The sequence below is a fragment of the Mizuhopecten yessoensis genome, unplaced genomic scaffold (genome assembly GCF_002113885.1).
Source record: "Mizuhopecten yessoensis strain PY_sf001 unplaced genomic scaffold, ASM211388v2 scaffold11105, whole genome shotgun sequence".
Taxonomy (NCBI): Eukaryota; Metazoa; Mollusca; class Bivalvia; order Pectinida; family Pectinidae; genus Mizuhopecten; species Mizuhopecten yessoensis.
The window spans coordinates 294,680-322,124 of NW_018408882.1; the positions used below are offsets into that span (position 1 = coordinate 294,680).

The window sequence follows — 27,445 nt, forward strand, 5'->3', positions numbered from 1 at the left end:
TACTAGACAGAGTGCTCAAGCTACTAGGCAGAATGCTCAAACTGTTTGGCAGAATGTTCAAATTACTTGTCAGAATGCTCAAGATACTAGGCAGAATGCTGAAACTGCTAGACAGAATGCTAAAATAACTTGGCAGAATGCTCAAGTTACTAGACAGAATGCTCAAGTTACTAGACAGAATGCTCAGACTGCTAGGCAGAATGCTCAAATTACTTGGCAGAATGCTCAAATTACTTGGCAGAACGCTCAAGTTACTAGACAGAATGCTCAAGTTACTTGGCAGAATGCTCAAACTGCTAGGCAGAATTCTCAAACTACTAGGCAGAATGCCCAAACTGCCTAGACAGAATGCTCTAATTACTTGGCAGAATGCTCAAGTTACTAGACAGAATGCTCAAACTGCCTAGGCAGAATGCTCAAATTACTTGGCAGAATGCTCAAGTTACTAGACAGAATGATAAAACTGCTTGGCAAAATGCTCAAATTACTTGGCAGAATGCTCAAACTGCTATGCAGAATGCTCAAATTACTTGGCAGAATGCTCAAACTGCTAGGCAGAATGCTCATATTACTTGGCAGAATGCTCAATTTACTTAAGGAATGATTTTTATTTTTTCAACATTTATGAGGTCATAACAACAATGGGTTTATGGACATATTGAATGAATGGCGTTAGCGATTCATGTAAAATATGTCCAAAAACCCATTGTTGTTATGACCTCATAAATGTTGAAAAAATAAATATCATTCCTTATATTTACATTGACGAATCCTTTCAGTGGATCGATATAACAACGAATAAAACAAATAAACAGGGTTTGTTCCTGCTTATACACGGGTGCAACGCAGTGGCGAGAACAGTGTTTTTTCGCGGGGAAATGTGACACTATCGTGAGAGATCTTAGCAACCGTCAACAACAATAACACAACAAAATGTAGTTCCATATTCAATGTTTATTTGTAGCACAGGACACGTGAATACGTGGATATTTCACAAAGCACAGTTCAATAATATTTTAAGATGTAAGAATTAAGCATCTAGGTCGGTCGTTCCGAGTGAGTAGTTTTTGTAGTGTATTACTACGCAGTGTGATCAGGTTACTATCAGTTCCCACGTGCTGAGATTCTATGAACACCTGTGTTATGCATTTATGAATGTAATTTTTGTCATGGGTCTAAGCATACAGAATGTAAATATTAGGCAGAATGCTCAAATTACTTGGCAGAATGCTCAAGTTACTATGCAGAATGCTCAAGTTACTATGCAGAATGCTCAAGTTACTAGACAGAATGCTGTAGTTACTAGGCAGAATGCTCAAACTGCCTAGGCAGAATGCTCAAATTACTTGGCAGAATGCTCTAATTACTTGGCAGAATGCTCAAATTACTTGGCAGTTTGCTCAAGTTACTAGACAGAATGCTCAAGTTACTTGGCAAAATGCTCTAATTACTTGGCAGAATGCTCAAATTACTTGGCAGAATGCTCAAACTGCTAGGCAGAATTCTCAAACTACTAGGCAGAATGCTCAAACTGCCTAGACAGAATGCTCTAATTACTTGGCAGAATGCTCAAATTACTAGACAGAATGCTCTAATTTTTGGCAGAATGCTCAAGTTACTAGACAGAATGCTCAAATTATTTGGCAGAATGCTCAAGTTACTAGACAGAATGGTGAAATTGCTGAGCAGAATGCTCTAATTTCTTGGCAGAATGCTCAAACTGCTGGGCAGAATTCTCAAACTGCTGTGTTGTCTTGTCTTTCTGGGATTTAAGCTTAAACTTTCAAAGAATTTTGGAGCAAAAGTGTTCTGGATTGGAATAATGCTTAATTAGATATATCCATTTTGAAATAAATAAAAAGCTTATAATACAGAGTTAATTCAGTTGAAAGTTATTCAAGAATTTGTCGGTACCTTAGTTCAGTATAGTTATGGAGAATTACCTTATAGGAAATCAATACAATTTTGAGACGTTTTGTCTCAGATAAAGGATGAAAGTTAACAGCATTTACATTTTATTCCAGAATTATACCAAGGCTTAAAATCAATAAATATTGGAATATCTGTTTGTAATATTTGGTTCTCAATGTAAGCCTGCAGTTCTAATTTCAAAACGAAAAATTGGATTAAAATTTGTAATCTTCTGTTCTAGATATTACTGACTTTCACAGTACTCGAGATGAACTTTGATTCGCAGACAAATAGATATTTATGGATAGATCAGTTATTGTCAAGTTTGTGAGATTGTTTTTATATGGAGTATAATTTGATTGCTATAATAATTTCATAAGTTATAGGATACATTTGATTTTTATTACTGATATTTAGATGTCTGTTTTGAAATTTTATATGTGTAGGTTTTTGTGACGACTTTTATTTCTTTTGAATGCCAGATGGGAAATAAACCAATCAGACAGAAGTCTGTAGTTTGATAAAAACTGTTGACCTACCCATCATTCATCCAAACAGCAGAACAATAATTTAAAAAAAAAATCTTCATAAAACTATATATGTCAGATTTCATTAGACGAGGGAGCATGGAGACACATTGGCGAGGCTATTGATATCGGCAATAAAAAACAATGTTTTCTGATCCTAAAGGTTACAGTGTAGCTTTGTTGATTAAGTCACACAAAAATTTATGAGTTATTTTTAAAAATGAAGAAAGGTCGATTGTGTCAAATTAAATTACATTATGTTTTACACTGTACAAAGAAGATCAATAGAGTCAAAAAAAGTTATACACACAATTGGGGTTTTGGTATTTTTTGCTACTGACACGATCTTCATACAAAATTTGATATAGGTTGGAAAATGTATGGAAAGTTACTTGTGTTATTTTATTTTATTGTTAATATAATGCCCCTCATTTCATTTACCTCCTCTGACCTGCCAACATATTTCATTGTTCTGTATCCTTGTTTTCTTAAGAATTCCTTTATACGTTTCCCTCAATTTATCGCCAAACCCCTTTATAACGCCAACATTTCTCTGGACAAAAATGGTGGCAGTATAACAAGGTTTTACTGTAGTATCAATCATGATTAAAATTAAGATGATATTGTGTGTATGGGCTTTGAAAAAATAACTGAAATTCTAATAGAAATCTTTACTTAATGATCAGATCAGTGAATTGATTTTTAAAAGGATGTAATGTGCTATGGGGGGAGGGGGTACAAAAGGAACTTTGATGAACGTGTCTTACAATGAGACTTGGCATTCGTTCTATAACAGGCCTTGAAAAGGCCCTGAAAACAAGGCCTAGCCTTGAAAATGGTGTAAAGGCCTTAAAAGGCCTTAAATTTCACTAAGAGGCCTTAAATTTTGGAAAATGAGCCTTGAATTTGATGTAATAGACATCAAATATAGTTTCCGTGTAAATTCCCTTTATGTTTTGTTAATTTTTTTACTTATTATTTAACATGGATTTCAAAAGAAACAGCCAACATTCGCTTAATGTAATGCAATATTCAAGGTAAACTCTAGAGGTGTTCCATGTACGTATTCTGAGTACCAAAAGCAAATGGCAGATCAGACATTGGGTATGCAGTGTACCAGCACAGTTGGGTTAACCGTTACCCATGGGTTATTAAAGCAGAGTCATAATATGACGCATTCTGTATAGTTTGTAGGAGACTGATAGTTCTTGGGAAAATGGGCGCATCAGCTCTAAAGTCGCACGAGAGAAGTGATAATCGCACCTGTGCTACAAAAAAATTGAATGACTTTGTTAAAATAACGACGTACTTCGTGCAGAAATTCTATGGACTTTGCAAACAGTGTTACCAGTGTTTAAAGTGTTTCATAAAACTTTAATGATGTAACACTTAGATAATAAACCAAAATGTGCAATATTATGTAAAAGTATCATTTTTTTCTGTCTTTTGGAATAAATTTACTCAGAAAGGCCCTAAAAAGGCCATACATTTCATAGCAAGATTCCTGTACGAACCCTGTATATAATAACTACAGATATACATAATGATGATCTGTGAGGGCAATCATAACATTTCACAAGAAATATAACAGTTCGGTTTTGAATTCAATTTTTTTTTTTTTTCAAATCTTATGATTTGTAAACATTTTTGTTCTCCATTGTGTAACAAATACAAGTGATCTCCAGTATTTGTATTTAAAATGGTGACAGAACTTGTATCTGCCCCCACTGCTATAAAATGAGAGGGCGGGGGTTATGGTTTTGCACATGTCTGTCCCACACAGTCCGGTCGTGATTCAATGCAAATAGTCTAGCAACTTCATTCTTTTGACGGATTTTGATCAAACTTTATACGAAGGTCAAGTATGGAAATACCTCTGACATCTCTTTGTTTTAGGGGTCAAGACCAAGGTCACTTGTTATATATAGAAAATCACCAAATTATTCATTGTCATTACTCTAGCTACTTCATTTCTTACCAGATTTTGATAAAAGTTTATACAGATTTCAGGCATGAGAATACCTCGGATGAGTTCATGTCTCAAAGGTCACTGCATGTTATTATTCATAGAAACGAAGCCATTGTAAATATTAATAGAATATTATCAAACACTGAAACTGATTTCACATGATGATGGGGGCATTCATGTCTTACAGACATCTTCTAGTTTATTCCACAAACTAGCAGTGTTAAAGTGTCCATGTGACGTTTTCTGTTACAGGTCCACACAGGGTGTAGGGAGTATTTCCAGTCCCATTGTCCATTGGGCCAGTGCAAAGTGTCCATACTACCTCCAATAGCCATCAACAATATAGACTCGGACGGGTACTGGGAGGCGACACGACCACCAGGAACCTCTCCTCTCCTTGTGTTCGTTAACACAAAGTCAGGCGACAATCAGGTAAAGCTCGTAAAGTTGTGAACACCTGAACTCATTCACCCCTACATATTTAAATTGGACTTGCCCAGTCTTTGATTTAGTAAGTTCCAAATGTGACTTTAGGGGTGAAAAGGTTAGTGATTGCTTGTGGTTTGCGATCAGCATTGTTTTGTGTTACCATTCAGAAGTACCAGATTCTTTTGAATGACTATTTCTGTGTTGTCTATGTTTCAGGGAGTGAAGTTTTTACGACGGTTTAAGCAGCTATTAAATCCCGCTCAGGTGTTTGATCTCATGAATGGAGGACCTCATCCAGGGTAACGTTACTTCATCAATAACGGTTTAATTATTCCCTTACTGGTTGTGACAGAGGAATAATGACTTATTTATATCTGACCCACATACGATTCCAAACAACGATGCTCTGCTATGGGAACAAATTTTGTCCATATTTCCTCAATTCAAATATGACAGCTAAACTCAGGTCAAAGTTCAAGGTGAACATGATAGTGTGATATACTCAAAGCTGTTACTACGAACCCATTTGTTTCAAATACCTTGATCATCATGAAGAAGAATTGGTGCCAAGGCAGATTGTTACTGCTGTCAATTATTTTACATAATTTATAAAGCAAGTTTTTAAAGCTATGTTAGTCATTTTTGTTGGCCAAGTTGGAAGCTGTCTATTCCACTTGTCTCACGGTCTAGCTTTCCTGGCAATTACTTCATGAATACATTCATAACAGAATTTATAACTCGGAATATTCAACAAATTTAATTGTTATGAATATTCAACACAAGTAATAACTCTGAATATTCAACACAAGTAATAACTCTAAATATTCAACACAAGTAATAACTCTGAAAATTTAACAAATGTAATTATAATCCACGATACAAGCTGAATTATATCACAATGTATCGTCGTTGAAATAAAGGTGTTCAATCAAGTTCGACCACCCGCAGCAGAACAACTGAACAGCCCCTTATTAATGTAACTGTAAATTACCAACCATCATCCCAAGCACACATTCACACCTGTATTTCTAGGTAATTAACGCCAAGAGATAAGTGGAACAAACAGAATGTGTGATTTGATTCAGACCTGTCTGATCCTCAGCGAATCTCAAAGTTAAGGTCCAACAACTTTATCATAACAATGCTTTGACTGATTTTAATTTCAATAATTCATTTATGCAATCGCTGCTTGTCTGATTCTAATTGGCAAATGAGGTTAATTTATCAAGCATTTTCTGTGTTTCAATGCTTAGTTTCATCACTTGTATTTCTTCGTCTTTAAATCATGATTTTTATTTCATTCTAGATTAAGACTATTCCAAAAATTTGACCAGTTCCGAATCTTGGTGTGTGGAGGTGATGGAAGTGTAGGCTGGGTGCTGTCTGAGATAGATAAACTAGATCTACATAGACAGGTAACATGTGCTCTAGTCTACCCAGCTGTAGATAGATAACTAGATCTACATAGACAGGTAACATGTGCTCTCGTCTACCCAGCTATAGATATATAACTAGATCTACATAGACAGGTAACATGTGCTCTAGTCTACCCAGCTGTAGATAGATAACTAGTTCTACATAGACAGGTAACATGTGCTCTCGTCAACCCAGCTGTAGATAGATAACTAGATCTACATAGACAGGTAACATGTGCTCTTGTCTACCCAGCTGTAGATAGATAACTAGATCTACATAGACAGGTAACATGTGCTCTCGTCTACCCAGCTGTAGATAGATACCGTAACTAGATCTACATAGACAGGTAACATGTGTTCTCGTCTACCCAGTTGTAGATAGATAACTAGATCTAATTAGACAGGTAACATGTGCTCTCGTCTATCCAGCTGTAGATAGATAAACTAGATCTACATAGACAGGTAACATGTGCTCTCGTCTACCCAGCGGTAGATAGATAACTAGATCTACATAGACAGGTAACATGTGTTCTCATCTACCCAGCTGTAGATAGATAACTAGATCTACATAGACAGGTATCATGTGCTCCCGTCTACCCAGCGGTAGATAGATAACTAGATCTACATAGACAGATAACATGTGTTCTCATCTACCCAGCTGTAGATAGATAACTAGATCTATATAGACAGGTAACATGTGCTCTTGTCTACCCAGCTGTAGATAGATAACTAGATCTACAAAGACAGGTAACATGTGCTCTCGTCTACCCAGCTGTAGATAGATAAACTAGATCTACATAGACAGGTAACATGTGCTCTCGTCTATCCAGCTGTAGATAGATAACTAGATCTACATAGACAGGTAACATGTGTTCTCGTCTACCCAGGTAACATGTGCTCTCGTCTACCCAGGTAACATGTGCTCTCGTCTACCCAGCTGTACAAGTGGACATCCTTCTAGTATGGGTATAGGTTCATAATAATGGAGCCATTTCGGTTGTATTAATAACAATAGGTTCAGGATAAGCACAATTTCTATATCTATGCTGGACCCTTGCATCTAAATTCTTACATCTTCACCTGAAAAAACGGTTAAGGTACCCACCCTATGACCATGTTTACAATCTCACTGTGAAGAGGCTAATGTACTCCTGCTACAATGGTTGGCTCTTCAGTCCCTCGTTTGTCCCTCTTTTGTCCCTCGACACTTAATTATAACATAGAAGGTCGAGATCTCCACTCCATAACCATATATATGATGGGGAATAGATACATGTAAATATAATCGTACTACCAGAAGTAGCTCAGGGTTCTGGTCCTGCTCTGGGGTCTGGCTCTGTCCTCTAGAAATTAGTCCCGGGGACATGTTAATATAGTAATGCTACCAGAATTAGCTCAGGGGTCTGGCGCTGTCCTGGAGAATTAGTCCCTGTGTCATTACTTGAAAACAGTTGAAATCAACTTCCTATATATGACCATATAGACAGAGTTAAACCATATTTCCTATGAAGCATTCCTGGTTCCTAAGACTTAATTGTTGTGTAAAGGAAGACTGTAGATCTGGGGGCTGACACATGAGTACTGTACATTTACAGTATGTTGGAATCTTTGTTGCAGTGTCAGGTCGGGGTGCTACCATTCGGGACAGGTAATGACTTGGCTCGAGTGCTGGGGTGGGGAGCTACATTTGAAGCGGATACACAACTGACTGTGATATTGGAAAAACTGGAACATTCACAAATCAAGATGCTGGATAGGTAAGATACTGGGGGCTGGTATCGCATCACAACCTAACGATATGAACCGGAGTCAATTTTCACACCTGGCTGACCGCTGAACAATAGGCCTGGGCCCGTATTTATGAAACTGTTCTCATGCTCAAGCATGGATTTTGTACTCAAACCAACTTTCTTGTAACTCACTAGGTGAACAATTAGCTTTAAAGTGAACTTGCATATTTTATCCAGAAACTTTTTGGTTTAGATTGAATTAAGCCACTGATGAAAGTGGATGTATGTGAGGGTATGTTAATAAATATATATCTTTAAAAAAAAAAAAAAAAACGGTGCAGAGTGTGTTTTCTGATGTTCCCAAGTTTAGCAGTGTTCATGTTGAATTGAAGCATGTATATAATCTTATGGGTATTGTAATGTATTGTATTGTTATGTAATATAATGGAAGGTTTAGTCTTGTTTTAATGTAAGTTCACATGAAAATCAATAAAAAAAAATGAAAAGTAAAAAAACAAAAACAAAAGTTTCTTGTAACTTACTTAAATCATGTGACATGGTCAGATAGTCAAGTGTTAACATTTGAAATAGAATGCGGCTTGAAGTCTGTCCCAAATCCTTCAAAAAGTTGACAAAATGTGGTGTGTTTTTTTAGGTCACCTGAGCTTTGCTCAAGTGACCTATTCCAATCGCTTTTCGTCCGTCGTCGTCCGTCGTGCGTCGTGCGTAAACTTTTACATTTTCAACTTCTTCTCAAGAACCAGTGGATGGATTTTTTTCAAACTTGGTCAGAATCATCCTTGGTAGATGAGGCTTCAAAATTGTAAAATTGGGATTCCTACCCCAACCCCTGGGGCCAGGGCGGGGCCCCAAAGGGAAAATTAATCAATATTTCAAAAATCTTCTTCTCCAGACTCAGAGGTACTACAGTGATTTTCTTTACGTGGAAAGAAAGATCATCAGGGGCTTTATTTAAATTGAAAATATCAGGACCCCGAGCTATCCGTTCTCCCTTGGGGAGGGGTTAACGTTTAATATAGTTTATATAGGGAAATAACACTTTTCGGTATATATTTTATCCATTTTCAGCAGAAAATTGCTCAAACTTAGTCAGAATCATCTTGGGTAAATGAGAGTTTTACTTTGTAAAATTAGGATTCCTGCCCCATCCCCAGGGGCTAGGGCGGGGCCCCAAAGGGAACATTTACCAATATTTTCAAATTCTTATCCATTGATGACATGACAAGTATTGTATTTCACTTAGTTTACATGCTGATTTCCACATCACATCTAAACAATAAAATAAAGCTACCAGTACCTATAATATAACTCAGGTGACCGCTAAGGCCCTTGGGCCTCTTGTTTTATTAATTAATCACCCAGACAAGAAATTCGGTTCGAGCACAAAATTGGAGTTTAAGCATGAGAACAGTTTCAAGAATATGGGCCCTGATGCATGATAATTTCTTTGAGAATTTGAACCTGGAGTAAAAAGTGTAAAATAACAGTAAAAATTATCTGATTTACGATTATATAAACTGGTTCATTTTCAAAAACAAATATACTTTTTTATGACTCACTGATCTTAAAGATACAACGCTAAGTGAACTGAATTCTGATTGATGGTAACTGACCTCTGACCTTTGTAGGTGGAGTATATGGACATACGAGGGTACCATGCCTCCACCAAGGAAACTGTCTCAACAGGTATGGAGTATCTTTAAAATGGTATACCACCAATTGAGAGCAAGATTGTAGTTTATAAAGAATATAAAGTCATGTGATCACGAAAGTTTTACCCGTGGTAATTTTAACATATTCACCCTACCTTGAATTCAACCTTCTATTGGAGATTTTATTGATTGTAATTGTCTGATTTATTTTAAAAACTGCAATTTATTCAAGGTTCATATATGCCATATCTAACAATTTGAGTGTGAGTCTCACAAAAATGGCTTCAGAAAAAACCCACTATGGGGATACATTTCTCACGAATTTTGGTCGGTCGCACAAAAAGAAAGAAAAAATGGTCAATCGTAATGAAGAAACAACATTCCTTCAGGAATTCACACTGACCTTGGTCACTGAAAGGTCTTTATCACCGACAGGCCTCTTAAATTACAGGTCAGGCTAGTTAACAGCTTGCATGTAACCTTAGCATAAAAAATGAAACCAAAAAGAAGGCCATTTTTTTTAAACATTTTGTTGTTGTTAGTGGTAGGTTGAAACTATTGGTTATCGAAAAGTTGTTACATCAGAGATTTTGTTGTTTAAAATATGTAGAGGCTATTATTTACCTTGTTAGATTGAAACCAAGGTGTTAATGTACGTGTTTCTGTCACCATCATACAAATGTTGGTTTTCTTTCCAGTTTGATCCTATATCTGTGTATGAAGACTCGGTCGCCAATCACCTTTCCAAGATTCTACATTCCGAAGATCATTCTGTTGTTATTTCCTCAGCAAAGTAAGCTGAACTGACAAACAGTTTTTGAAAAGGATAAGAAAATTGAAATTCATTTTCATATGTTTTTCATTCTTTACTTAATAGAAAACTAAAACAATAATTAAAAAAAAAAATTAAAAAAAAGTCAATTTAAAGCAAATAATTATATTTTATGATATAATGATGATATTTTGTTTCGGAAAATGTCTGATATGTTTTCTTATCAAGAATTTTACTTCTATTTCAGAGTGTTATGTGAAACTGTTAAAGATTTTGTGGCCAAAGTTGGAGAGTCTTATGAGGTATGACAGTTGTGTTCAGATTCCGTTACCACTTCCAAACACTGTATCAGAAAATGAACAGATCAGGGACCAGCTACCTGGTCACTTATAGTTCCTTTGTCCAATACGAGTACGGTTGTACCTGAAATGAAATAAAGGGGAGGTTACTGTAATTATGAATAACTACAGAAGGATTCTATGGTGTTTTGCTTATAGTAGGACAAGGATCCATGTACCGCAGCCGAAAACTGTAACTAAATACTGGAAACTGTTTTTTTGCCATGATTACAGCTTGGAAAAATCATTCCTGAAAAAAAATCATACCCTGCAGGACTTTTGTGAGAAATAATAGGGGGGAAATAAACAAACATAACCAGCAACAGTGTTCTGTGTGTGAAAAAAAGTCAGCGGGCTAGACTGAGATTTGAACCCTGGACTTGAGATCAATGTACTATTGCTCTAACCGACTTTGCTACCTGGTCAACGGCAGTGACCGGGCCCAACTGCTCTACTGTTACAACTTACATCCAAACGGAAGTTAAGGGGAGGTTACTGTATATAAGAAATGTACAAGAAGCAAGGTCTGCCAAACTACATTAGAGTTATGCCCCTTTATAGACATTGTCACTAACTGATATCTACAATACCATCCATCTCAAGTCACAGAAGAACTTGAAAAATTATAGCATATTTACCCCAGAAAGAAAGACGTATTATGATGATTAAAGATTCTTTTAAATAGATTTTCCCTGTGATATTGTTTCTGAATTTCATCTCACAGGATTGATAGGATGTACTTGGTTTCAATCTAGACTAGTTAAATTTGATCAAACATATCCATGAAAGTTAAAAATTTATAAAACTTCAGATTTGAATGGTATCAGTTAAGGTAAAAGATATATTTTCATCATGTGAAATTTACCATATTTATCAAGTAAAAAGCCCTTTCCTGGTAATTAACCCTCCTATATCAATGTAATTTCTGTTGAAATGCCGATAAATGGTATTTTATTGTCCTGTCATAAGCCAACCTGCTTCTTTGAGCCCGAGATTATGTGTTGGCCCCCCTGGGCTTATTGCAGGATAAATACGGTAACTGTATACAATAATCATTCAGGAAAAACATGTTCTACTTGATGTTGTTTCAGTGCAACGTATTGAATGAGAAATTAGATAGTTTGCTCATCACTTTAAAAGAGGAAGCTCAAGCATCTACAGCTACATCTCAGGTAAGTTGTCTTATATCTACATCTCAGGTAAGTTGTCTTATATCTACATCTCAGGTAAGTTGTCTTATATCTACCTCTCAGGTAAGTTGTCTTTTATCTACATCTCAGGTAAGGTGTCTTATATCTACATCTCAGGTAAGTTGTCTTATATCTACATCTCAGGTAAGTTGTCTTACTTCTATATCATCTATACCTCGGATAAATCTAGCATCTACCTCCTAGCTAAGTTATCTACATGCAGGTCTCAGATCAGACATCTGTCATCTGGATTACATCTCAGCTATCATTTACATGTCAGCTTTGGGGGAGGGGGTATTTTACACAACTCAACTCTTATTTAGTTTTGTAAGTAGCATGTAAGGACATATTGGTTCTTCATAATATATGCCAGTCAAACTTTACCTATTTTACTAGGACTCATTTGTAATTTACCTGTTTCTCAATAGGATTTGCTTATGATCTATCTGTTTTCTACCTGTTAGTTACATTGTTGTAATTGTTGATAACAGGTACAGATTCACCACGAGGACCCAGATCTATTGATAGGATCTCCGGACCATGATGTGGTACCAGGAGAAATTAACGTGCCTCCCAAAACAAAATCTGTAAGTAAAGTTTGAAGGTCCTGGAACAAATCAACTTTGAATGTCAGGTTATTAAAATAAGAAAAAAAATCTTACAGTGTAGAGTAATAAAATCTCCCAACAAACGAAGACACAAAATGTGTAAAATAATGACAACTAGCCTATTGAAATAAATTTGACCTCAACCTTCTTACAAGGTCACAGAGGATAGATATTTAATAAGTAAGTTATACAGGCATTCTGGGCCTCTTTAATGTATCATAGAACTGATTTTTTAACTGTTTTTGATTTTTTTTCAGGCAATTTTCAAACCCAGAGATGCCTTGATGTCCCGGGCTAATAGCCTAAAGAAGGCGATACGACAGATAATAGAACACACAGAAAGAGGTGGGTACAAAACTCGAGCAGGATCGGAATTATATACAGGTGTCTGGTGGGGGATTAATATAATCTTTCCCCACCTTCGGGGTAAGACAGAAAAATCCCAACCTGAGGAGTAAGATTCTTAAATGTCTAGCCGAGGTTTTGCCAAGGACATTAAGAAACCTACCCTGAGGGTTGAGATATTTCTGTCTCACTTAAGTTGGGAATAATAATTTTATCCCACATCAAATTGAAGTGGTAATTTCATGAAATGCAAACATTGATTTCATAATTTCCAATTAATAATCAGAGCTATCTGCCATGATCAGCTATTGTTGACGTGACGTCATTGCACTGTTGACATGACGTCATATAATGTTACAGCTTAAGTATGTTAATGCTATATTTGTCCTGTTCCCATCGGCACTGAGGTTTGTAATGATGAGCATCATCTTAAACTACATTCGTGTCTTGATGATTTACAGTGGTGACGTTTACCTAGGCCGTCATGACTCACAGGTTTAATCTTATCCGAAGTGTAAAAGGCTAGCCTGTGCTAAATATTCAAAAGACATCCACTGTTAACTTTTGAAGATGGAATTGGTGAACAAGACCCAATTTGCGTTAGTGTTGAACCAACCTCAAAGTATAACAATACATCGGTGCTTTGTTATCTTGTTATGAAAAAACTGCTATTAACCTTTACTGAGGTTGATATAACATACGTTTTTACATGTCCAAAAATATTCTTGTTTTCTGCATTTTAATGATTCTTATGTATGACCTTTATCAGACAATTGACCAGATATACAGGGTTGAGCTTGTCGGTTCACACCAAATGATCTATTCATTAATGAGTAACTTAGATTGTAGACTATGAATTTTAAATTTGTAGCTGTGGACGAACAAAATGCACAGACGGAACAACAGCTCGGCTTGATTCATGAGTCACGGTCGATTGGTAGCACGGAGCATCTCAACGTGGACTCGGGGGGTCGGGGCTTAGTGGCAGACACAGAGACATCACATTCTGCTCCGACGTTCTCAATCTTTACCTCTGAGGTGGCTCCTGTCTCCCCGCTCCTCAGTCCTCGCAATCTTGGTAAGTTTAGCTTAGGAGAATTGATTAAGTTCTATATAAACCTCGCCTGTAAAAAGATACAGTTTAGATCTAGAGTAGACTGGATAGTTGTACGAAATCAGCAGAAGATGAATAAATTTTATATCTTTTCAAAATACTGCAGGAGTGTACGATTCCAATAGCCTGACATCCATGGCTAGAAAAAGAAATGATGTAGGGACCGGTTAAAATTTGCATATTTGCCATCAAAATATATGAACAGCTTGCAAAAACTTTCAAAATCAGCTAGTGTGCTTTAAGTATGAAAGTGTACTCTTACATTTAAAAGTTTTGATAAATTTTCCTTGATTGAGATAATGTTTCCATTGTATTTATCATTCACCTGACATACACGTTCAGATTTTGTTTTCTTTCTAGATGGTCAGAGATCGCCGAAGATTGAGGAGCCGACAACGTCGCGCCGAATCAGCAGCATGAGTACGTTTAACCGTACCTCAAGTTTAGGGTCTAATCTGTCCCAGACCCGCGAGAAAAGTCCCAACAAAGAGAGCATTCCAGTCCCAGTGATGGGCTTCCCCTTCTGTGATTATAGTGTACTTCCAAGTAAGTACAGTGGAACCTGCCTATTATGATATTCTATTTGCCAGAGAAAAATATCATAATAAGCGATATCATAATAACCGATCAAGCTGTTTTCGATCGTTTTTATGTTTTCGGAACCTGAAGTGAGATGCCCTTTATATGCCGGTGAAAATCAACTTGCAGAGAACCAATAACGATTAAAAACACAAAAGATTCCCTTTTTAACAACGATCAAATATTGTTTTTAACGAAAATTGTGTGTAAATTGTAAATATAACAGCCGTCGTCAATTATTTACGACAATAACGTAAACTTTGGATCGATTTCCGGCACCATGCTGTCAGGGCGGTTTGTCCCGATTTTGACACTTTTTCAACGGAGACACGAGGAAATCAACTTCAAATGCAATTAAAAAGCTATTGCTTAACTGATTAAAAAAACACGTCTTCCTTCTGAAGTAGCATTTTCATTGAAATCGGCATGATTTTCTCACATGACATGTGACATGTGTAGGCATGCTCGTTTTTTTATCGAAATTTGTGTTAGAAAATGTCTGTAGGCCTAATCATTTCTATTATTTGATACACAGTTCTACAGTATTTTTTAGATAGCAATTAACTGCACCACATGTTTTGTTAAGAATAATATGTAAGCGATGGTCGATCTATTATCGAGGTGTGAAAAATTTACCTGGAGTGGACAGGTGTTCACCTCAGGCAATGTACAGTTAGCCGGACCTATTGTTCAATTGTCCAGGTGTTTAATAGGGATAACTTACTTGAGTTTTTACCTTATAAAATCCATTTACGACAGTAAAAATAACATACTAAGCGGGGTCCCACATTTCACCATATCATAGTAAACTTTTTTTTTTTGCTTAGTTAAAGAAAGGAAAAAATCAGTACATTGGAAAAATATCATAATAAGCGATATCATAATAAGTGGGTTCCACTGTAGTGAATTTGTGGCAAAAAAGGAAGAGAATATTGTACTTGTGTCAAGTGAGTAACAGAATCTTGTACACTGTATACAAATCATATTCCAATCGTTATCGCGTCCGTCAACTTTTTCCTTTAAAACGCTTCTTGTCCTGAACGGCTCAGAGGATTTTGATCAAATTTGGTCTGGAGCATCATTGGCAAAAGGGTTTTCAGTTTTGTATAAACGGAGGGTATGGTCCCCCTGGGGGCAGAGGGGCGGGGCCAAATAGGGGGAAAATAGGTAAATCTTTAAAAAATCTTCTTCTTCTGAACCAATAAAAGGATTTTGACCCAATTTGTCCTTAAGCATCTTTGGACAAAGGAGACTCAAGTTTGTATAAACGGAGGGTGTGACCCCTCTGGGGGCAGGGCCCAATAGGGGAAATAGAGGATTTTTTTTCTCTTGCTATACAAGTGAAGGGACAAAAGAATCAATTTTGTATAAACTGAGGTGTGTGGGCCCCCTTCTAAGGGCAGATGGGTGGGGCCCATTTGGGGAAATAGAGGAAAACATTAAAGATCCTTCTTCTTATGTACCTTTGAAGGGATTTTAACCTAACCCCCCCCCNNNCCCCCCCCCGTGTCAAAACAGATTTATATATTCCTTTCTGGATTTATTCTGATGTTGATATTAACTGTATTCCCTTGTGTGTATCTACAGGTTTAAGCAGTAGTATTGCCGGGAAGCTCGCGGGTGGCAGTTTCATCAGTAAGGTATTGCTGGCCAATGCTGACGCCTTGTGTGCCGCAGCCTCCCCTCTTATGGAGGAGGATATTCCTCCGTGAGTGCATTACAATCCCCAAAAGTGTTGTGTAGATGATATCAGAAATATTTTTCCTTTTCTACTCCCTTTTTATAATTTCACTTTTAACGTGTTGACCTTGAATCTTACCACCATTAACCTATCTACTTTCCTCATAGCTGACCTTTTCACAGCTGATCTTTGACCTTCCTGCTGAACCTCTGCACCCTTCATCTTTCCACAGTTGATCTGTCTGACCTTTCACCTTCTACCTATTACCTTTGTAGTTGACCTGTCAACTTTTGATATTTCTGCTGCACCTTTCTACCCTTGACTCTGGTTAACCTTTCCTTTCACCTTTGTGCTGTTTACTTGTCGACCTTTGACCTTTCTGTTACACCTTTCTACCCTTGACTCTGGTCATCCTTTCCTTTCACCTTTCCTCTGTTGTCTTGATCACCTTTGACCTTTCTGTTTCACCTTTCTACCCTGTACTCTGGTTAACCTTTCCTTTCACCTTTCCTCTGTTGTCTTGTTCACCTTTGCCCTTTATGCTGCACCTTTCTACCCTTGACTCTGGTTAACCTTTCCTTTCACCTTTGTGCTGTTTACTTGTCGACCTTTGACCTTTCTGTTACACCTTTCTACCCTGTATTCTGGTTAACCTTTCCTTTCACCTTTCCTCTGTTGTCTTGTTCACCTTTGACCTTTCTGTTACACCTTTCTACCCTTGACTCTGGTCAACTTTTCCTTTCACCTTTCCTCTGTGTCTTGTTCACTTTGACCTTTCTGTTGCACGTTTCCACCTTTCACCTTTCTGTTGCACCTTTCCACCTTTGCCCTTTCTGTTGCACCTTTCCACCTTCGACCTTTCTGTTACACTTTTCCACCTTTGACCTTTCCGTTGCACCTTTCCACCTTTGACCTTTCTGTTGCACCTTTCCACCTTTGACCTTTCTGTTACACCTTTCTACTCTGTACTCTGGTCAACCTTTCCTTTCACCTTTCCTCTGTTGTCTTGTTCACCTTTGACCTTTCTGTTGCACCTTTCCACCTTTGACCTTTCTGTTGCATGTTTCCACCTTTGACCTTTCTGTTGCACCTTTCCACCTTTGACCTTTCTGTTGCACCTTTCCACCCGTGACCTTTCTGTTACACCTTTCCACCTGTGACCTTTCACTGTCAATTTCTGTATACAGCTTTGACATTGTGCTGAGCTACTTTTGTGTTTTTGTCAGGAAATGAATTCTCTTTAAGTGTAGAGGATAAGAGGATAGTCTGTGGTATTTGAACAAAGAAAAATGTTATATTTCTTTATTTAGGCCTAATGTTCTTTTATTTCTATAGTAATCCTTTATCAACATTTTAACAATAAACTGTGATTTTTATCATGAATGGAATGTAATTCTTTGATTCATGACCTTCCAGAGAGGAGTACATGGAGCGGTGTGTGATGAACAACTATTTTGGTATAGGTCTTGATGCCAAGATTACACTTGACTTCCAAAACAAACGGGAAGTCCACCCTGAAAAGTGCAGGTATGTCAAAAATATCTTGTTTCACATATTGATCTTTTAACCCACCATCATCTGATGGTCTGTGGTCCGTCCTTATACAATTCTTGTTATTGCTATTTCTCGGTAAGCAATTGAGAGATCTTTCTCAAATTTCATGTGTAAGTTCCCCTTGGTCCTTAGTTGTGCATTTCTACTTTTGAGACTGATTGGCTGACAGGCTGCCATCTTGAATTGTGAAAGTTAAGGTGTTTGATGTGCTGGTCAAACATACAAGAGTTCAAATCTTGTTTTATTGTTGTGCAGTGAGTCTGTTTAAGATTTTACCTAAATAAAGCAGTGGGTATGAATCATCTTGTGATAAGTATGGTAAAACTATTTACATACCCTTAGACATTGGAAGACATTCTGGAGCATTGGAATTTTTAGGCATTTCAGAAAAAATCCATCATCTTTTTATTGTAGGAGTCGAACAAAAAATATGATGTGGTACGGGGTACTAGGCGGTAAAGAAATCCTACAGCGGACCTTTAAGAATCTTGACCAGCGTGTCCAGTTAGAATGTGACGGTCAGCGGATACCACTTCCCTCCCTGCAGGGCATCGTCATCCTCAACATTCCAAGGTAAGGGTCATTTCGCCTCAAGGGTCAGAAAATTCAGTTACATTTCAAAATTTAAGAAAAAGAACTTAAATTAAACTGTTTGCATTTTCAAATACCGTAAAAACCCATGTAATTTGCGCACCTGTGTAATTTGCGCAGGTACTTTTTGAGGCTGAAAATCGGGAAAAAAGCTTCTACTCGAATATTTTGCGCACCCAAAAAATCTGGAAAAAAACCGATGTTCATGCTCCGAAAATCGATCTCTGATTTTTTTTTTTTAAATATATTTCTATGAATTTTTTTTCATTGATGTAAAATGATATTTAAAACCAAGAAGAAACTACGATAAATGTGTATTTTGTTGCTTGTTTTCTTTAAATTATCTGATCACACATGACACACACGTGTGCGCATATCGGCATACACCGATTCATTTTAGCAATATTTTACATAAAACATTTACTTGCTTACAAAAACATATCAATTAATAAGTAATTCGATGTTTAGTAACCGCTGGTGCATATCTCCTGGTGAAAGACATAATTAGATACCTTTTATTGATCATAATTACGATCAGTGAGAAGGGCTCATCATGGCGGCTTGGGTTACGTCACTTCAAACCAGGTCATGTCACAGTTCAGTTTGGCCACGGAATTAGATTATCTAAGTCCGTGGTTTGGCGATATTTTTTACAAATTACAATGCAGTAATTAGCTAACACTATCTCTGTGATTACCCGTTAACAATAGCTCTACTAATTGAAATGATTTGCAGTCGCGATCGACGGACCGTGTTGTTGTTTTTTCACTCACCAACACGTGGCGTGAATTACGAAGCCCTACTGCATTGTCATAACAACAGACTGATTTGACTGATAAGGGATTATAAAAAATATGTTTATACTAGAAGCGTGGACAATCAATACATCCTCTTCAAATCTACTCCAAGGAAAAAAATAGTTAACGCAGACTATTTTTACGATGCTTCATTTAATAAATATTGAAATAATTCACGAGGTTATTATCAATCACGTGTTTACGTAATGTTAGACGCGAGATCAACATGAAAGTGAGCCGGAAAAAAAACATGCTATACGTTTACGCATAGGCGATTTGAAAAAACCTTACAGAACTTACATGGAACGGAGCTTAAATTGAACAACTACATTTTCGTAATAGTGTGGGGAAACGCACCGAGATGTCGTAAGTTGATTGGCGATTCTCTGGCATAGGAATTTGACTACACTTTTTTTGTTAACGGTTCCCTATTTAATAATACTTTTCACATAAACTCACATAACAACACATTATGTATCTTTTATTAATGTTTGACATAAATAAATTTGTTGATCGTCATTTGTCTTAGAGTTCCGTGTATAATAAATAAGGGAAATAATCCAAGATGGCGATCTCCCAGAATCGTCGATCTTTTCCTGAAAAAAGCTTGAAATTTTCTATACCTGTGTATTTTACGCACCCCCCACTTTGGATATTAAATTTCTGAAAAAAAAGTGCGCAAATTACATGGGTTTTTACGGTAAGGATAAAGTTATAATGTTTACATTTTTCTTCCTACAGTTACGGCGGAGGATCCAACTTTTGGGGAGGCACCAAAGAAGACGATGTAAGTTTTCAAGACCCAGTTATTGAAAGTTTGATAATATTTGAGAAGTTTTAATCACAGATATTAAAAATGTAATTCTGAAGAAATGTTTTAAAATGAGCTAATATTTTTGTGTATTTTATCTTTAAATATCCTCGGGTTACCGGTTTCCGCGCTTTTAAGAAGCATCCGCGATTTCGTACTCATATCTGCAGAAAACAGTTGAAATTAAGGAAGACTGTCATAAACATGTATACAATCTACTAAAGGAAACAAAAAACTAGCAACATAAAACTGTATTTGAAAAAAATCAGAACAAACAATTTTTAGCAAATTTCTCCCGTCGGAAGTAGCCGTCATATGTTTCCGTGTGTCTATTTTGATTTAGTGTTCAAAGAAAGATAACTCAAATACACTATAAAGAAATTCTCTACAGTGACCTGCAAGAACAAAAGCTTCGTTTGGAATAAAAAAAAATATCTTTGATCGTCAAGTTAATAATCAAAACATTTTTTTTTTTAATTTCACATTTTTAATTGATTTTTCAAGGTGTCAAATTGAACGAATTCATGTTATGTTATAATTTTATTTATTATATTTATTTAGCTATAATATAGAATCTGTTATTATTATTTTTTTACTGCAGTTTTATATCGGTTTTGGTTGATGGCAAGTTATTTCTCATTTTGTTCTGTTTGAAATTAGTGAAATTTGGAAGTTCATTGCATTACAAGGTTTACCTTTCATTGAAAATACTGTTTATCAATATAAGAATGTCTCCTTGGCTCTTCGGAAGTGGAAAAAAATCGGTGAGGAGATGTGGCCTCATTTGCATATGACATTTTCGTACGTTTGTCAGACTACAAAAAAGACTGGTTCATGAATGAAATATGTCACCGTTTTTTCAGGTATGGGTTCATTTTGAGCAAGATAAAAAGTGCATTAAGCAAAACTGCATATTTATGCGTGTTTTTTAATCAGTGATTAATCTTATGTTTTCCAGACGAACTTCCGGTAATTTTTTTGTCAGTTTACAGATGATGGCCAAACGTCTAAAATATAGCTTGATAAAATGGCTGCGCTGAAATACATAACGCGCGGAAACTGGTGACTAGACGATAATCATTTTCAATCCTTAGCATGCAATTTTAGTTTTGAATTTTAATGTTTTTAAATATATTTAGTTTAAAAATAACCTGTTCCTCGCATCATAAAGCACTTTCAGGATCCCCGTACCACTGCCAAACACTGTAACTAACTATTGGAAAACTTTATTCTGGCATGATCAATAATAAAGATGAAATAAATAAAATATAATCAATGTTAGTGTTTTGAGTGTAAAATATTCAGCGGGGTTAAACCAGGATTTGAACCCGGGACTTCAGGTTGATGTACTTTTGCTCTAATCGATCGAGTTACCTCATCAACTAAAGTATTTTGGCCTTGCTTTGCTACAGGTATATCCAAACAGAAGTTAAGGGGAGGTTACTGTACGTACGAAAAACCACAGTGCAGTGGGACAGGGGTCCTTAATCTCCATAAACTGTACAATATTTATAACCATTTAGTAGCATGCCATCAATCGATAAAGATCAAGTGATATATTGTGATGTCACAGGTAACAGGATGAGGTGATGAACTCCTGGTGAAAGGCAGCTCCTTTGAGATTCCCTGATAGGGCTTAGGCTCATATTGTGTAAGCTTGAACAAGATAAAATCAGAATACATCAGACAGTTACTTGCATTGCAGACATTCCAAGCCCCAAGCTTTGATGATAAGATACTGGAAGTGGTGGCTGTATTTGGTTCGATGCAGATGGCCATGTCTCGGGTTCTTGATATACAGCAGCATCGGATAGCACAGGTAATTGCTGCACTATTACATAGCACAGGTAATTACTGCACTGTTACATAGCACAGGTAATAACTGCACCATTACATAGCACTGGTAATTACTGCACCATAACATAGCACAGGTAATTGCTGCAACATTACATAGCACAGGTAACTACTGCACTGTTACATAGCACAGTTAATTGCTGCACCATTACATAGCACATGTAATTACTACACCATTACATAGCACAGGGAATTACTGCACCATTACATATCACATGTAATTACTGCACCATTACATATCACATGTAATTACTGCACCATCACATAGCACTTGTAATTACTGCACCATTAAATACAACAGGTAATTACTGCACCATAACATAGCACAGGTAATTGCTGCAACATTACATAGCACAGGTAATTACTACACCATTACATAGCACAGGTAATTACTGCACCATTACATAGCACATGTAATTACTACACCATTACATAGCACAGGTAATTACTGCACCGTTACATAGCACAGGTAATTGCTACACCATTACATAGCACAGGTAGTTACTGCACTGTTACATAGCACAGGTAAGAGCTGCACCATTACATAGCACACGTAATTACTGCACCATTACATAGCACACGTAATTACTGCACCATTACTTAGAACAGGTGAGCAAAGAATAGCACAGGTAATTAAAGAATAGCACAGGGAAATAAAGTATAGCAAAGGGAAATAAAGTATAGCAAAGGTAAATAAAGTATAGCAAAGGGAAATAAAGTATAGCAAAGGGAAATAAAGTATAGCAAAGGGAAATAAAGTATAGCAAAGGTAAATAAAGTATAGCACAGGTAGTTACCGCAGCATGGCATAGCCCATGTAATTAAAGAATAGCACAGGTAAATAAAGTATAGCAAAGGGAAATAAAGTATAGCAAAGGGAAATAAAGTATAGCAAAGGTAAATAAAGTATAGCATAGGTAAATAAAGTATAGCACAGGTAATTCCCGCAGCATGGCATAGCACCGGTAATTAAAGTATAGCACAGGCAATTAAAGAATAGCACAGGTAAATAAAGTATAGCACAGGTAGTTACCGCAGCATGGCATAGCACAGGAAATTAAAGAATAGCACAGGTAATTACCGCAGCATGGCATAGCACAGGAAATTAAAGAATAGCACAGGGAAATAAAGTATAGCAAAGGGAAATAAAGTATAGCAAAGGGAAATAAAGTATAGCAAAGGGAAATAAAGTATAGCAAAGGGAAATAAAGTATAGCAAAGGTAAATAAAGTATAGCATAGGTAATTAAAGTATAGCATAGGTAAATAAAGTATAGCATAGGTAAATAAAGTATAGCACAGGTAATTGCCGCAGCATGGCATAGCACCGGTAATTAAAGTATAGCACAGGGAATTAAGGAATAGCACAGGTAATTACCGCAGCATGGCATAGCACAGGAAATTAAAGAATAGCACAGGCAAATAAAGTATAGCAAAGGGAAATAAAGTATAGCAAAGGGAAATAAAGTATAGCAAAGGGAAATAAAGTATAGCAAAGGTAAATAAAGTATAGCACAGGTAATTGCCGCAGCATGGCATAGCACAGGTAATTAAAGTATAGCACAGGTAATTAAAGAATAGCACAGGTAAATAAAGTATAGCAAAGGTAAATAAAGTATAGCACAGGTAGTTAAAGTATAGCGCAGGTAATTATAGTATAGCACAGGTAATTAAAGTATAACACAGATAAATAAAGTATAGCATAGGTAATTAAAGTATAGCATAGGTAATTAAAGTATAGTGCAGGTAATTATAGTATAGCACATGTAATTTAAGTATAACACAGGTAGTTTAAGTATAACACAGGTAATTAAAGAATCATCACATAGCACAGGTAATTCGGTAGCATCGCATAGCACAGGTAATTAAAGTATAGCACAGGTAATAAAAGTATAGTGCTAAGCCTAAGAGATCTGTAAACACTAATGTATTTGACTATGGAATCAAGATGACTAGACGTCTACTTTACCATAATGTACAAAATAATATATCCATTACACAATGTAACAGAACTGATAGGGAACTAAATATTGATACAGTCACTTTCATTCTCTGGTGTTCCCCACATCATTTCATCAGTAAGTATTGTATTTCATTCAACCATGTTTACTTGTTCTATGTAGTGTCGGAAAGTAAAGATCACGATCATGGGAGACGAGGCAGTCCCAGTACAGGTCGACGGGGAGGCCTGGATGCAACCACCAGGCTACATCCGCATCGTCCATAAAAATCGTGCTCAGATGCTGACAAGAGACAGGGTAAGTTTCGAACTGCACTCGGAGACTAATTGTCTGCACACACAATTTGTCCTCACAACTTTTTCTACTGTTTTTCAGCCAAATTGCATGAAACTCCACTGATGTAGTCAACACTCTCTGAAGTTGTGCACCTGGGATAAATATTTCGATCTGACCAATTTTATGGGAGTTATGCCTCTTCTCTTACATTATTATATAAACTTTGTACAAACTACTCCTACTTAGTTTTCCACACAAATCCTCCAACAGTTTACAGCAGACTTCTATGTGAAAATCACCTACTGACCGTCTCGACTGATACTTATGAAACTTTGATGAGCACATCATAAGCACCCTAAAATGTTGTGCTTATTTCTAAAAAGAGTTATGCCCCTTTCATGATTTTCCATTTTATAAATTTTGCCCAAAGAACTTCTATTTTGCTTCTTGGCCAAAATTTACCAAAAATTGTACAAATGCCTGAGTATAACCCTATGTAGTTGTACTACATGCTATATATCACTGATTTTCAATAGCATAGTAGAAAGGTGTTTATCATCAGCATTTGTCTGATGGCGGTACGTAACATACTAGTCACCGAAACATCACATATAAACAATTACTGGTTGTAATACATAACTGTTATACTAGTCATAATTACAAACCTGAAAAAAAGGGTTTAGAAATAAATGTTGATAGCAGTTATGCCCCTTCCTCATTCCCATTGAGGAATTTATAGAAATTGTGAACTATCCTTAATGAAAACTAGGTTTGCCTCCCAGCATTAGGGATAACTAAGCATCAAACGACAGGAACCAGGACGAATACCTTCAGAAATTTCCGATGTGCTCTATATAAAAAAAATCGTAGAAAACTTTCCAAATTTTTAGGTCACCTCAGCTTTAGCTCAAGTGACCTATTGCTATTCGTCGTTGTCCGTCGTCGTGTGTCATCCGTTAACAGTTGACATTTTTCAACTTGAGCTGAAATACTGTCAAAGGGATTTCATTAATTTTTCATGGGAAGGTTACTGACATCTCCCCGACCAATTGTTATTATTTTTCGGGTATATCAGAAATCCAATATGGCCGCCACGGACGCCATTTTAAAAAACTATTTCAAACTTAAAGTCAAGTTCTGCTGGGCCGATTGAACTGAAACTTGGTAGGAATGATTGACTTATGGTCCTGACAAAGTGTTGTTATTTTTCGGGGCGATCAGAAATCCAATATGGATGCCCTGGCCGCCATTTTGAAAAACTATTTCAAACTTAAAGTCAAGTTCTGCTGGGCCGATTGAACTGAAACTTGGTAGGATTGATCGACTCATGGTCCTGACAAAGTGTTGTTATTTTTCGGGTCGATCAGAAATCCAATATGGCCACCACGGCAGCCACTTTAAAAAAAACTATTACAAACTCAAAGTCAAGTTCAACTGGGCCTATTCAACTGAAACTTAGTAGGAATAATCAACTCATGGTCCTGACAAAGTGTTGTTATTTTTCGGGTCAATCAGAAATTTAATATGGCCGTCAAGGCTGCCATTTTGAAAATCTATTTGAAAGTTCTAATGGGCCGATTAAACTGAAACTTTGTAGGAATGATCGACTCATAGTCATGACAAAATGTTGTTCTTATTTGGGTTGATAAGAAATCCAATATGGCCGCCATTTTGAAAAAAACAATTTCAAAATCAAAGTCAAGTTCTGCTGGGCCGATTAAACTAAAACTTTGTAGGAATGATCGACTCATGGTCTTGACAAAGTGTTATTATTTTTCGGGTCGATCTTAAATACAATTTGGTTGCCACGGCCGCTATTTCGAAAATAACTATTTCAAACTTAAAAACAAGTTCTAATAGGCCGATTTAACTAAAACTTGGTCTAGGAATGATCAGCTCATGGTCCTGACAAACTTAAGTTAACGTTATACTTAACTATTTTGTACTCAAATTGGTACATATTTCAACAACAAAAATAAATACTGTAGGACTTAGGTGATCGTTAAGGCCCATGGATGGGCCTCTTGTTTTGAAATAAATTGTCCTTGACCTTGCCATCATTATAAGTATTGTTACTTGATATTGCAGGCCTTTGAGAGTATCCTGAAGTCGTGGTCGGAGAAACAGAAAATGGAACGGATGACCAGTGTCTCGCCTATAGCACTGTCTGAAGAGGAGTCGGTGGTTCTCCAGAACTTTGTGGACGTGGCTTCAGCTCTCATTAGATGGTAAACCATTATCACAACTAGTCTTGAACTACAGCAACATTAAAAGAATGTTTTGTTTAGATTAAATTTCTGGATGAATATCAAAACGCAGGGCAGATGTCATTTTATGAAGCAAGGTCCCAGCAGAGAGACTTGTTGTATATGTTTTCTCAACCTGATGTAGGGGAGAAAAAAAGACTTAATTTTCCCAATTTATTTCTGGACAGTGTGAAGGTGGCTGCCTTAAACTACAGCACAGTGGAGCAGGAGTTATTCCCCTTGGCAACTCGGGCGTCCGAGTACATGGATAGACTCTACCCCTCTGGCAGACTGGCTGAGGTTAGTAGTACAAGATACCAGGGAAGTCAAAAGTGTTTACAGTCGAGCCTTATTTAATCTTAACTCATTTTTTTTCTGCAAATTAAAAAATATCAACACTTCTTCCGGATTAAAGAGTTAACAATCGTTACTTATTCAGAATAATAGATGACCTGACAACCTCAAATGAAGAGTCTTGGCAAATTTACTCCAGTTTACATGTTTAGCTGCGGAATGAACGTCCACTGGTACACATTGGATCTCATTTTTCCCTTGTAATCGTTACTTATGTCAAAAACAATATTGCCCACGTCCAATAACTAGCGAAATCAAAAACAATATTCACCACGTCCAATAACTAGCGATGTCAAAAACAATATTCACCACGTCCAATAACTAGCGAAATCAAAAACAATATTCACCACGTCCAATAACTAGCGAAATCAAAAGCAATATTCACCATGTCCAATAACTAGCGATGTCAAAAACAATATTCACCATGTCCAATAACTAGCGATGTCAAAAACAATATTGCCCACGTCCAATAACTAGCGAATTCAAAAACAATATTCACCACGTCCAATAACTAGCGATGTCAAAAAAAATATTGCCCACGTCCAATAACTAGCGCAATCAAAAACAATATTCATCACGTCCAATAACTAGCGAAATCAAAAACAATATTCACCACGTCCAATAACTAGCGATGTCAAAAACAATATTCCCCACGTCCAGTAACTAGCAATGTCAAAAACAATATTCACCACGTCCAATAACTAGCGATGTCAAAAACAAT

The 27,445-nt window shown here is 36.6% G+C and overlaps 1 protein-coding gene across 2 annotated transcripts in view; it reads left to right on the plus strand.

Moving 5' to 3' along the window:
* LOC110465911 (diacylglycerol kinase delta-like) overlaps nucleotides 1-27,445 on the plus strand; it is a 142,302-nt gene that overhangs the window by 107,121 nt on the left and 7,736 nt on the right. For both annotated transcript variants that reach the window (XM_021522069.1, XM_021522070.1), the window contains 20 exons: nucleotides 4,660-4,839; nucleotides 5,053-5,135; nucleotides 6,143-6,251; nucleotides 7,869-8,008; nucleotides 9,631-9,688; nucleotides 10,353-10,447; nucleotides 10,674-10,728; nucleotides 11,856-11,936; nucleotides 12,446-12,541; nucleotides 12,820-12,907; nucleotides 13,779-13,985; nucleotides 14,382-14,567; nucleotides 16,188-16,308; nucleotides 17,698-17,808; nucleotides 18,250-18,408; nucleotides 19,965-20,010; nucleotides 21,740-21,853; nucleotides 24,011-24,145; nucleotides 26,213-26,352; nucleotides 26,559-26,670. In XM_021522069.1, coding sequence (XP_021377744.1) covers nucleotides 4,660-4,839; nucleotides 5,053-5,135; nucleotides 6,143-6,251; nucleotides 7,869-8,008; nucleotides 9,631-9,688; nucleotides 10,353-10,447; nucleotides 10,674-10,728; nucleotides 11,856-11,936; nucleotides 12,446-12,541; nucleotides 12,820-12,907; nucleotides 13,779-13,985; nucleotides 14,382-14,567; nucleotides 16,188-16,308; nucleotides 17,698-17,808; nucleotides 18,250-18,408; nucleotides 19,965-20,010; nucleotides 21,740-21,853; nucleotides 24,011-24,145; nucleotides 26,213-26,352; nucleotides 26,559-26,670 — 2,316 coding nt within the window. The remainder of the gene's footprint in view (nucleotides 1-4,659; nucleotides 4,840-5,052; nucleotides 5,136-6,142; nucleotides 6,252-7,868; nucleotides 8,009-9,630; nucleotides 9,689-10,352; nucleotides 10,448-10,673; nucleotides 10,729-11,855; nucleotides 11,937-12,445; nucleotides 12,542-12,819; nucleotides 12,908-13,778; nucleotides 13,986-14,381; nucleotides 14,568-16,187; nucleotides 16,309-17,697; nucleotides 17,809-18,249; nucleotides 18,409-19,964; nucleotides 20,011-21,739; nucleotides 21,854-24,010; nucleotides 24,146-26,212; nucleotides 26,353-26,558; nucleotides 26,671-27,445) is intronic.